The 13,346-nt window shown below is 41.1% G+C and overlaps 1 protein-coding gene across 3 annotated transcripts; it reads right to left on the bottom strand.

Moving 5' to 3' along the window:
* Positions 1-953: 953 nt before the first annotated feature.
* Positions 954-13,289, bottom strand: wdsub1 (WD repeat, sterile alpha motif and U-box domain containing 1). 3 transcript variants are annotated; one of them, XM_075486341.1, is made up of 13 exons: positions 13,248-13,289; positions 11,381-11,792; positions 10,157-10,344; positions 8,902-8,988; positions 7,487-7,580; positions 6,860-6,893; positions 6,711-6,751; positions 5,376-5,482; positions 5,259-5,276; positions 4,945-4,971; positions 4,453-4,632; positions 3,035-3,169; positions 954-2,885 (listed from the first exon to the last, which is right to left on the bottom strand). In XM_075486341.1, exons 2-13 carry the CDS (start codon positions 11,776-11,778, stop codon positions 2,734-2,736), a joined length of 1,461 nt encoding a protein of 486 aa, XP_075342456.1. In that variant the 5' UTR covers positions 11,779-11,792; positions 13,248-13,289; the 3' UTR covers positions 954-2,733. The 3 variants fall into 3 exon arrangements, with proteins under 3 accessions (XP_075342456.1, XP_075342374.1, XP_075342536.1); XM_075486259.1 differs by lacking the exon at positions 13,248-13,289 and adding an exon at positions 13,140-13,241; XM_075486421.1 differs by lacking the exon at positions 13,248-13,289 and adding an exon at positions 12,829-12,901.
* Between the last annotated feature and the right edge of the window lie 57 nt (positions 13,290-13,346).

Raw genomic sequence — 13,346 nt, 5'->3', positions numbered from 1 at the left:
AAACATTTTCCTCTGGATGTTTCCAAACATGTTACAGATCTCTCACCAACTATTTTGACAAGCTTAATTGTCACTGTGCAGTCGCAACGACACATCGTGAAGATCCAGGTAATTGGGCATATTCTCTCCAAGCTTGTCTTCAAAACTTCCCGCCAATTTTTACCACTGCCGACCCTATGACGGTACATCCACAATGCCCCGAAAGGTCACCGACATGATAAACATGCATATCCGTGATTGGCTTGAGGCGAAGTTGATGTTTTTGGGACATTTGCAATGTCTTGGGTTTTGATCAGTTGTACAGATGCCTTTGGAGGCAGTTGGCTCGTACACAAATGAGCTACTTGTGCAGAGTTTGACGGGTTACAAAAATCCAGAGGAATTGGAAAAATGTATTAATTTATTATTCTACGCGGGAAGTGTGTTCAGACGGAAGAAAAAGCAAGAGACATTTTAAAGCCAGTACCTAGTGGCCATAAGTGGTATTGTACTTCATGTTACTTTCTTGATGACCTCACTTCTGACACATCCGCCTGTTATATACACTCAATTGAAATGACCAACATAAAGTGTCTCAGTGAAGAATTGGGTGACCATATTTTTCCACAACAGCCTCCTTGCATGTCAGCACTTTTTCTACAAATCTCTGGAACTCTACTGGAGGGATCAACTCAATTCTTCCCAGAGATATTCCTTCATTTCGTGGTTTAATGATGACACTGATGATGACAGTCGAGATCTGGTGACTGTAAAGTCCATAGCTTATGATTCACATCAGTGTCATACTCATGAAATGACTCCTTGTGCTAAATAGATGAGAACTCTGTCATCCTATGAGATATCGCTCCCATCAGAAGAGAACTGTCATCACAGGATAAAGTTCCAGTTTGTCGTCCTTCAAAAGGGGATAAAATAACCAAAAGCGTGCCAGCAAAATGACTTCTTTGACGATATTATTCACGTGCACTTTATTTTTTACATCAGCAGCCCACAGCATTTGCAGACATTCTGCGTTACTTTTCAGCAAAGGGATTTCTGTTCGAGCACTTATGATCAACTTTGCAAGGAGAAAAACCACCAGCAGAAAAGTCCGGTGAAGAAAGTCTTATGTGAACATCAAAGTCTGTCCTGACCATATAATGACTGGAGTGAATAATTACAGTAATATGAAAAATACACTTTTTACACGTTTTGAGGTAAGAAAAAAAAAGTTAAAAACAACCTCAGATGAACAACAATATATGACATATTGTAAAGCAGAATTGAAAAAGGAGTGTGTGAAAAACTAAATGTACCCCATTGTTCAACAGCTTGTAAAACCACCTTTAGCAGGAACAACTCAAATTCTTTTTATCATTTCTCTTTGGGATGAATTTCATTTTCTGTATGGTGTTATCAGTCTGTCACATTGTTTTGGAAGGGATTTTGATGGAAGAAGAAGAGCTTCACAACATTGTTTTAATTATCTCAGGTTTGCAGCATTTGTTCATGCACAGCTGTCTTAAAGTCCCACCTGAGCATTTTAATCAGGCTGAGGCCCAAACTTTGACTGGACCATTGCAACATCTTGATTCTTTTCTTCCTCAGACTTTCAGTTGTAGATTTGCTGGTGTGTTTGGGATCATTGTTCTGTTGATGACCCAGTGTCAGCCAATCTTTAGCCATCAGACAGATGGTCTCGCATTTGATCTGAGATTACTTTGGTATGCAGAGGAGTTCACAGCCGACTCAGTGACTGCAAGGTGTCCAAAAAAAACCAGCCCAAATCATCACCCCTCCACCACTGTGCTTGCCACCTGGTATGAGGTGTTTGTGTTGTTTTTACCAAACATGGCACTGTGCATTATCATCAAATATCTATGTTCTGATAACATACCTTTATGTCTACGCATCTGTTCTACACATTAGGAGCATTTAGGGGTTAACTGGGTCTTGTGGTTTGTTCAGATGCGACTTTGCTTTGTGTCAGTGTAGAATGACGGATTCCACATAGTTTGGAAATAGTCTTATAACCCTTCCCAGATTGATGAGCAGCAACAATTGCGTCCGTAAGATCATTGCTGATGTCTTTCCTCCTTGGCATTGTTTTAACACACATCTGAATGTTACAGACCAGCAAACTGTCAAAACGTCTTCTTTTATAGATGTACTCACACTTGCTGATGATCAGTTAATCAATGCAATTGATTGGAGGCACCTGGCTTCTACTTGCCCTCTTAATTCATATGGAAGCAATCAGGGTGTACTTAGTTTCTCGCACACTGCTTCTGCGATGTTGCATACTTTTTATAAAATAAGTAATTACACTGTATATATAATATGTCATGTGTTCTTGTTCATCTGAGATTGTATTTACCAAACTTTAAGACCTGATAAGAACACATGATTTTTTTTCATACGTCATGATATGATATATATGATAATTGCTTCGGACATGAAAGAGGATGCACCTTTTTACTATGACTGTAAGTTAAATTCTTTAAGTGGCCAAAGCTGGGATGCCCGTGCCTTTTTGCACTTTGTCCAGGCAACCCAAAATGAGTTTTTTGGCCAGTAGAACATGCAGCTCATAGCATATCAAAGTTCGTCTTTCTGCTTAATGCGACTTCGTAAACAACTGGCACCGAGGTGAAAACGCCTCAACTCAAACACACCTGAACCTCCAATGCCGTGGGACTGATGAGAGCTCTTTATCCTGTTTCTGTGTACTGTGGACGAAACATTGCAAAACTGCTAGTGGCTGGTCTTCCAGCGGCCAATGGCCATCTTCAGGGTGTGGTTAGGGGTGAGCAGAGTCGTCAGTAATGGAAGGTTGGTCATGGGGCTGGAACGGTTTTTGGTGTTGATCCAGCTCTCAATTGCCTCTCTTTCATACGAGTAGCCATCTGTGTGGGCAGGGACACAGTATGAATGGCAGACACAACCACAAGCAATGAAGATTTTCTACTTCTAATAGAATAGAAGAAAAAAAAAACTTTATTCATCAAATTCAAAGTGATAATAATGTCTATAAAAGGCACAAATCTGAGCATACCAGCCGCAATAACTGGTTCCCTCATCAGCTCTCTGGTGATTGGACACAGGAACTCATCAGGAACGCCTGAACACACTGAATCCCTCCTCAGCTCCTCCACCTTCCTCAGGAGTTTACTGCGCAGGCCGAGTGACTCTAAGCAAACAAGCAGGAGGATAATGTGCCAGAAGAGAAAACAAGACTTCATGTGCTCTCATTATGAAGAACAAGATGAACTGACCCAACACTAACATGCGTAAAAATAACAGTACGAACGTTTTGAGCATTTGTCATTCCTGCATTTAGCACCTTTCACTCTTGGATGGCAAATGTGAGCGTGGGTGAGAGTGAACATGGTGGGAGCAGACCACGTCTGCGGACTGTCTGTCCAAGCCAAAGCTAAATGCTAAGCAGGCAATGCCCGAATGCATTTTGGTTTGAACACTGAAGAATACAAGAGAAATAAAAAATGAATGAGCTCATGAAATATGGAGTTCAACGCAGCTGAGTACAAAACTGAGTCTTTATACTCATGGACCAACTTACTGGTACATTCTGTTTATTAGGCTGCCTCTTCAGAAGCACAGCACACTTATTGATTTCCCTCCCACCTTTGAAAAATATGCCCGTTTCTCGGTCTGTCATTGCAGCAGATGAAGCACGATGATACTCAGTACTGTTCTCTGAGTTAGTTCAAAGAAGGTGGGATTCATGCTGCGTTACTAAAAACGGAACAATGTGAACACAAGCTGTCACAGCATCGATGCTGTGTAAACTGAGTGGTGATTGACAGCGACTGTGGGATGGACATGACGACATGGCACTACAGCAAACATTTGCTGAGAACGACATGACGAATGCCGTCTTGTCTGGTAGACTGACATCGACAACACAACACTCCTTATTTAGCCTTGTGGCATCACTTCATGAAGAAAAATCAATCTGAAATACTCAGAGAATGATAAACAACAACAATGAAAAAAGGAAAAACTCTTTCGGACAGCTTAATGATATTAGGTGTAAATCCACCTTATACTTTATGGGAAATTCTCTTTTGAGTTATGTAACTCACAAAGTGCTCCAGATTAAAGTCAAAGCTGCCAAAGCCCCAAAGCTGAGTGCTTTTGCGGTGCGGCCCAATATTATGTAATCTCCAGGAGAAACCCCCCCCATCCCCCCATCAACACTCATTCCTTCCCCCAACTTTATTCTAATATGCTGCCTTTTTTTCAATGTAAACAAGTAAAAACATGTTTAAAAATCCTAATCCGCATACATCTATGTTCATTCCCAACAAGACGCCAGCTCCGTAAACCCCATAAGACTCAGTTTATACATTTCAATTTCAGACAAAAGACAAGCATCAGTACAATGAGAGGGAGGGAGTGAAGCAGTATCTCTGCGCTCACTGAGCAGTGTGTGATATTCGTCTTCCTCACCTATGTGCAGCTCTGACGCCAGCGTTTCCTTGGTGAGACTGAGCAGCTCTGTCCCGTCTATGTTGTTGGCCTGGAATTTGTCCACCAATCCCCGGAGGCCTTCCTCCTCCAGCCACTCTGACACATCCTCCTCCGACCAATCGGCGACCAGCAGCTTTGATCTGCGCGCCGAGGCTCTCCCTGAGAGGGCGAGTCAAGGCAAGAGGGTCAGTGGTTGACAGCTACAGCGCTGTGTGAAAAATGACCAAATATTCTCCCTGTGAGCCCATCCTGAGATCCTGCCGACTGATTAATGATTAGGAGGCTGTGGTTAGCACAGCATGTGTAATGACACAGAGGTTTCATTGATGCCTTCACTGACACGACATGCTTGCACTTTGCAGACAGAAATGCTTATGGTAGGTGCAATCTTAAATTTGGCATTAAAGATGCCTTTTATAGCTACCCCAGGGTGAAACACTAAACAGTAAGGCGCATTTTCCCTCTTCCCACCTTCACTTGATGTCTGTGCGGATTCTTCTGTAAAATAGAAAAAAGGGAAGAGTAAGCTAAAAGAACAGTAATGCAATGCAATCCTAAAGCAAACTTGAGACACTGGCAGCTGTAGAAAGGAAAAGAGCACTCTTGAACAACACCAGAGCCCCACACGACAAGAAGAAGCTATTTCATCACATGAAATCTCAGCACAAACATGGGCCACCGGTTTGAGTGACTCATTGGTCAACAGTGAAAAAGAAAAGGATGTTTGACTGTAAAAGCAACCAAAGGAAAAGTGAGACAATATTTAAGATAAAAAGAAAACTCACCTGGTAATGACTTCCCCCCTTTTGAAACATAAAAGAACATCACAAGACAAATGCAGTTAATAATCAAGACGGAGACTTTTTCTCTCAGCGTGCTTTTTATTTGTGCTTTTCCCTCACCATGTCCACTGCATCCATCCTCCAACCTCCAGATGTTTACAGTCTTATCCATAGACCCCGTAGCAATCAGTGGGGAAGTTGGGGAGAAGGAACATGCTGTCACGTACCTGCAAGAGGGAACAAACCGCTTATTTGTGCCTTTGTTAGCAATGATTTTCTTCTGAATTGTAAAGAAAAAGGGAAAAAAAAGGAGCCGCCCTGAAAAAAGCTTTAAAACAGCTTTAAAAAAACATCACATGAAAAGATAATGGTGATTCTTAGTGATGGTGAAAAGGAAGCTGAAGTCCTGGGTCTTCTTAGGTAGCAGTGAGGGCCCTGCTTTAAAATGCAAGACTGGATCAGCTTCTACAGGGTTGTAAGGTGGGTTCAGCTGAACAACACACCTAAATATGTGGCAGTGTTGAACATGTTCTCCATCAGAGGGACATTTCAGCGGTAGCTTGCCATGTCACAGGGTGCATTAAAGATTTAAATCAGGATTATAATTAAATCTTAAGTTGATTTAGGAAAGCCAAGGCCAAGTTAATGAGGACAACCTCACTAAAACCTAAGCTAGATTGCTGAGAAATGTTTATCCACAAACTCCGCACATAAAGAGCCAAAAAGAGGGGCTTACACTAACCTAACCTCAAGACACTCTTGCCTAAAGTCAAATAAGGTTCCTGGAGGCATTTTTGTCAAAGGTTTTGATTGACTTTTTCAGCATTCATCCCACTTCCACTTCAGTGGGTTTTTTTAAAGCACTTTCTTTTGCCCCGCTGAAAGGAGCTTGATGCCTTTCAGACACAGGTGGCTGGATCGACGCGTAAATGGCTCGCATGATCACTCATCTACGACTTATGTGCGGAGGGGGAGATGTAGTAAGTGTGGTCCTACCTCTTTTATAAAATTAGAAACACTACGGCGCAACACTATCTGTTTGAATCATTGACATTTGCAGCACGCGTCTTATTCAGGTGAACGAAAACTGATCTGAGAATGTTTCATCGTACCAGGAATTTGTTGGGCTGTTTTTCATGGTTGATAAAACAATGAATTTGTGCATGTTTGCATGATGTTGTTGCTACATGATCCAAAAAAAAGACTTTTCTTTTCTTTTTTTAAACTCTGCACCAAATGGTGAAGCATGTGTAGTATAAAATGAACATTGCCAGAACGATCGCAGCATTTTCCACTTATACATATTTCTGAAGAGAAACTAACTCTTTGAGTTGAAAAACGCACACACTTACACAATTCAGTGCAAAAGAATGTGTATTTGCGTTGAGACATCCTGTGTACAATCGATAAAAACATCCCGACAACAAAACCACAGAAATCTAGACGAATATTTACCTCTCATGCTGGTTCAGTGTGTAAAACAGACGTGCATTATTCTGAGGGAAGAAGAGAAGCACAGGACAAAACATAAGCAGCATGTGCGAACAGTTGGAGGTGAAAGCTAATACTGTTCAGCACAGTCATGAAAAGGGAGAAATACTCACTGCATCGTAGATTGTAACGCTCTTGTCCACAGAACTGGGGGAAGTACAAATGTAAGATTTTAACTACATAAGTGAAAGAAAAAAAAGCAATCCATGTCTCCCTCCAGTGGCTCCGCAGAAGCACGGCACTGTTATCTCTGGACAGAAGGTGGCCTACTTACTGCACTAACTCAGGCAAACAAACAATCTATATTTTACATCCAACTCTTGATCCAAAATAGATCAGGACATGAAGACTGGCACATTTACGATCAAGAAAATGGTTTAAAGTGTAGGTTTAGCATATGGCTGAAAAGGGACAAATTATCTTGAGGCAATCGGCATGGTTAAGAATCTAATTATAATTACAGCACTAATGTCCATAAAGATGGTCTTCTATGGTTTCTTTCATTAAATACAATTTGTGTATAATAACACAAAGGTAAAAGTCCACCAGAAAATGCATTTCAGACAGTCAAGGAGGAGTGAATTAATCTAATTGCAAATTTCAAGTCTCTGCAAGATGATTTTCATGAAAAGTTGCCTGGAAAGCAGAAAATCAATCTACAAGCCTAGAGTATGCTATTGAAATGTCAAGCAGTGAGGTAACAATCCCCTCATATGCCTTCTTAAAGCGAATAATCTTACCCAGACACAAGCAGCTGCCCATCTGAGGAGTACGCACAGCAGAGGACAGGAGCCGACTGGCCGGTCAGCGTGTGCAGGAGCTGAAACTTACAGCCTGCAACAGAGGGAAACATCTGTATGGAGTTGGAAGGAGAGTTTAAATATTTCCGCTGAGTTATGGTAAACTGACAAGAAAACATACAGCACGTCTGATTGTTCCGGGATTAAGGCTGAGCTGCGAGGTGAGTGATTCCACATGAACAAAAATACACAAAAAAGTGGGAGAGAAAAAGTTTCTTAAGACTTTTAAACTGAGCAGACTGGACTGGCAGGTCCTATGGGTTTGTTTAAAATGAAACTTGATCAGCGATTAGTTTCATCTTTGTTTCATACATTGGTGCTGATTTATTACAAACTAAGCTTTGAGCCTGTGAGGAAAACGGCACCCATTACTACTCAACCTCAGGCCTGTCCCTCCTCTAAAGTGCAGTATGTGTTGAGAGAAGAGCCTCAGATTAACCACAATGCAGACCACACTGCAGGGTGGTGCCTTGTTAGTCATTAAGGATGTATGAAGACTTAAAACACCTACATCTTTTTTTATATACATTAAAGTCCTACACGTTAGTAAAAATCCTGAACTTGAAAACATGATGTATGTGAATTATTACATAAATATGAGTGACATTTTTTTTTGTAAATAAAGTGACCCTCTGTGGAGCAACAGCTGCAACTTCAAGTCTCGAGTAACTTCTGCTCAGTCCTGCCCAGCAGCTTAGAAGAATTTCAGCTCATTCCTCGAATCCTCAGTACCGGACAGCTTCAACTTTGGGATGCTGGATGGTGGAGCGAGCTGCTGCTTTGCTGCTGGATCAGCTTTCTGTTGAGACTTGGTTCATGGAAAGACATCCTTGCACTTTTCTTTAGACTTTGTTCGTATAATTGGCAGCTAAAGAGACCCAAACCATCATACTACCACTGACATGTTTCACAGATGGGGAAGGGCTCCTCGGTTGCAAGGCAGCTCCGTTCTTTTCAGAGAGCAGTGGCTGCAGACCTCTGCCGTGCACATCTTTGTTTTCCCTCTTCCCCTGATGGTGGACTCATAAAAGTTAACATTAGCCAATGTGAGAGAAGCCTTCAGCTTTCAGGAGCTTAAAAGTCACCTACAATTTGTTTGATGCCTCGCAGACTATTACGCACATTGCTCTCGGAGTGATCTGTTTTAGTCGACCACTCCTGCAGGGAGAAACATTAATCTGGACTTTCTGCTGTTTGTACACAATCTGATTGCAGATTCCTGGAGTTCAAACTATAAAATAAAAGCATTCTCTTTTTCTAAATCGCGTCATATTCATTAAAGTCACTAAAGTGTTTCCAACCTTTAAAGCACCTTTAAGGGATGTTTTTCACTATGTAACAACATGTCGGTCTACCTCCAGAGCTGAACTTGTTAACGGCCCAGACCTTCAGCTGACAGTCCTGTCCACAAGATGCCAGACGAAACCGCACAACTTGACCACCTAAAAGACGAGAACAGGCAAGAAACAAACGAACAAACGTAAAGAACTACACGCAACAAACATGCTGTATTCAAGGCAGGTTGACATTATGGTGTTAAGCCCAAACGGAGCAGCTGGCCTCCACCTACCTCCGCATCACAGAACAACACTGATGCTGTCAGCCTCACAGTAATGTCCCCACCTCATCTGCCGCCACTTTAATAAGGGAAGACAGGTGTGCACATTGTGTGTATGTGACTAACATGCGCATATTATGTAAAACCTGACTGATGGACCAGCGAGTGGCGGTTATGGAAAAGCAAACAGCAGATTTTATAGGCTGCAGTTTCATCTACAGTTCACTCTTAGTTTTCATTCAAACTGATCTGAGGTACACTCTATTACTATTTTAATATATATTTACGGTTACTTTCTTGTCTGATTAGAACATTCGACATTCATGTGTAAAACGACCTGCCTCTGGACACACCATGGTACCAAATCTGAGGGACTTAAGCCCCAAATACAAGTCAAAGTGAAAAAGAGGTCATGATAATAATGATTTAATTATGTCTATGTTGGGAATACCTGACAAAGCTGAGTGTCACAGAGAATTTGGTCATTTCTGGGAATGCCCCCACGCAGCATCAGCAGCAACCAATTTTCAGCTTGTGCCTGACCAATCTGTCGAAATTGACTTCAGCTCTGGTTTTTTTTTCTTTTGGCTCAGTAAATGCACTGTGCCCACTGCGAGGCAGCCACAGACCTTTGCTGCTTTTCACCGTGAGCAAAGAAGACCCTTTAAACTGTAAAACTGTAAAACGCTTATCGGAAAAAATGGCTGGAAATGTAGTAAACAGAAAAACAAGCATATTATCAGATAACAGGCGGAGGTCTTTTAAGAAACCTTGTTGGATTCCTGTTTTTAATGCCTGGTACGCGTCATTCTTCCATTCCTGAGTTCCTTTGAGCTTTTATATATTAAGAAAAAAAAAAAAAAAAAAAGATTGAGGACCTGTAATCTGGTGCATAATGCACTACAGCAGGTTTTCTGTTGGATCTGGAAAAAATACATCCAGGAACTTGGAGCACTTTATTAATTTGGGTCTCCAGTGAAAGAAAGAGAAGGCACAGCAGCCTGGTTGGAATAGACCAAAATACAAAATACTTGGAATAAATCATTACTCACCACTGAGAATGCTGGGAGCGAAGGCGCAGCAGGACACCCCGAGGTCGTGGGCGTTTTTCTCCGCATGGAGCTGGTTCATGTTCAGGTCCCACAGCCGCAGGTCTCCGTAGGTGGAGCCGGTCATGAACATCTGGCAGCAGGGGCTGAAGGAGCAAGCTACCATTGTTGTGTCGCACACTTCCCCGGTCCTTCATAAAAAAAAGCCAAAGGCAACAGCAGCTGCATGAAAAGTCTGCTTCTTATCATTGTTTAAATACACATCAAACTAAAGCCGACAAACACATTGTCTCGGCGACCTTGATGCAAGGAGAGATGTTAGCATTGATATATGCGAATAATAGACTGTCTACTAGGAACAAATAGAAATAATAAACTGATTTATAGGCACATTTTCTTAACTAGAAATATAAAATTCTTATCATTCTCTTAATTTCCTAAAGCCTTATGAAATATCGTTAAATCCGTAACGGATAAACAGTAGAAAACTAAAACTAAAATAAAGAAAACAAAATTGACTACGTTTTTTGATCATGATTTTCACTTTCTCCAACCCTGTGTCTAATAAACAAACACTGGTGTCATCGCAAATTAATCTATAGGTTTAACTTATCCTAAAATAGTCACATTTGTGTTATAAGTCATAGATAATAAAGGATTTATTTAAAATGAAATGAACAACAGATACCTTTTCGCTTAAAACTGATTCGAGTCTTTACTCTAAATAAGAACTCAGAATTGAAATAATTGAGACTTTTTCAAGCTTTACTGTCATGAACTTGAAAGTTTTCCAATTCTGAATTATCTTTTCAACTGTAGAATAATGTACTCTAAATTGTTTGAAAGTGGCCTCATAACCCCTCCCAGACTGATGGGCAGCAATGCTGATGTCTTGCCTCCTTGACGTTGTGTTAGTACACACCTGAATACTCCAGAGCAGAAAACCTGGCTGCCACTTCCCCCTCTCAGTTCCTACAGACGCAGCACGGTTGGACTAAGTTTTTCACACATTAATTGCTACATTTTGGGTTTGTTTTTATGAACTTATCATGTATATATGTAATGCGCTGTTGTTCATCTGAGCATCTATTTTCCTAATTCTACAACCTGGTAAGAGCGGGTCTTTTTTGTTTGTTTGTTTCTTTTCCATTGTGTCCTGATCATGTAAAACTTGAGTGCACTTTAGTTTTGCACATTTACCTGCTTCCACCTATTTCAGCCCTTTACCTGCACAGTTGTTTAGAAGGGAAATCCCAGAGAGCTAAAGTGCCATCGGATGCACCAGACACCAGGTGGACAGAGTCAGGAGAGAGCGCACAGATCCTGACGGGGCTGCGACCGGGATGCTCCAGGACGGCCTCTATGTCACCTGAGACCATGGACCAGACCATGATGGTTGCATCTGTGGAGCACGAGGCAAGGAACTGCCCGCATGCGCTGAAGCAGCAGCAGTGGACGCTGTAGCCATGACCCGACAGCGGTGAGAAAGGCAGCTCTGAGAAGTCGCGAGTGTTGTATATCCTGAGAGTCTTGTCTCCGGAGCATGTGGCTAGCAGTTTGGCTGAGAAGGCACACCAGTTGACATCGTCTTGATGGTCTTGTAAAGTGCAGATTAGAGACGCCATTTGGAGAGCCGCTCCTGAAGTCACATTTAAAGTTTAAAGAGCATAAAAAAAAATCATTTATCAGGATGGAAAAGATGATCAGTTTATTTAAATCTTAAGTCACTTAAAACAAATCCAAATCAAGTTCCAAGCCTGTTCTGAAATGCAAACTGAATGTCAGTATTCAAAGCCTTTAACTTCTACTACCGGCTCTCTCTGTTATTCTTTCATTCTCCAGCCTGCTCGATGCCTTCCACGACAACATCTCACATATGATTTAAAAGGCAAAACAGCTTTTTGACCCGATGACAACTTTTTTACTTTATAACCTAAATCTGCTGGTCGTTGATGTTGACACTTAACGCCACAACGAACAAGAGCTGAAACAACAAGTGTAATAAGTGACTACTTCGCATGTATGCAGTTAACAATCTGTACAAGCTGTTTAACAAGCAGAAAAAAAAAACAAATATTTACTGTAATCTTCACTTTATTTAGGTCATTCTGGGGGGATTTTAGTCGTAACAGGCACCACTTTCAAATGTCTTATTGTTAAATATCCTTTATCTGCATATCTAGGCCAAACAAAGCGAATATTTGTCTGCAAAAGTACAATTTAAAAAAAAAAGGTTTGTGTGGGTATCTTAGCTTGGCCTAATTGATTGGTCTTTTCTTTCTTTGTACTTGTACTCCTCAAGTCAAGTCTTAATAAAAAAGTCAAACCTTAACGAGCAACTTGAAGGTTAACATCTTCAGTGACTTAAAGCGTAGAAACGTAGGTTTTTGTCTATGTTTTACATGAACATTTTGAGATGTTTTAGCACCGTATTATAATACATTTGAACAGAAAAAAAACAAAGAAAACAGTTAACAACATTAATATATTTATTATTGTTAAACCCATTTAAGAGTTTCCCGATGCTGTCACTGCTGAGCTACATTTTTACAAAATTCGCAAAATTCTGATGCTAAAACATCTCTAAATCTTATTGTAAAGCATCAACAGACGTGCTGTCAAAAAGCTAGTTCTTCTTACGTATTTCTTGACTTAAAGTCACTGAAGTTGCGAACCTGGAAGTGGCTCTTGGAAGATGGTTTTACTGTCTCAAAGGAGCGAGAGTCTCATGTCATCAGCTCTGCAAAACACCAGTGCAAAACACTACAGTACTGTGGCTGATATCAGAATAAACTAGAACAACATCTGAGTTTGGAAACAGCACGTTCTTGTACTCTTTCTTACATAGGCTCTTTAATCTGGGGAATTACATCAGTTTACATCATTAGCAAACGAGAGCAATAAAGGTAGTTAATTTCAGGCTAGCAAAGCAACTTTCTACTTCGTATCAAATCAAATATTTAAAAAAAATTAAATAAAAAATCACCAGTGGGAAGTAAACTGCGACCACAACAGCCCAGCTGGCAAACACGGACAGTAAATAAGAAGAAATTTAACTGGGATGTCAGCTAAATACAGCAGCGGCGTAACTTACGTGTCTCCGCTGTGTCGTCTCCAGTGTTTACTTCCTCATCGGTCCGCTGACCGCAGCGCGGTGCTTTTACTGTACCTCGGAAAATAGATGATGCAACGC

This window comes from Odontesthes bonariensis, chromosome 1, assembly GCF_027942865.1.
Source record: "Odontesthes bonariensis isolate fOdoBon6 chromosome 1, fOdoBon6.hap1, whole genome shotgun sequence".
In the NCBI taxonomy this organism is placed as follows: Eukaryota; Metazoa; Chordata; class Actinopteri; order Atheriniformes; family Atherinopsidae; genus Odontesthes; species Odontesthes bonariensis.
This window is presented reverse-complemented; position numbering and strand designations above follow the sequence as displayed.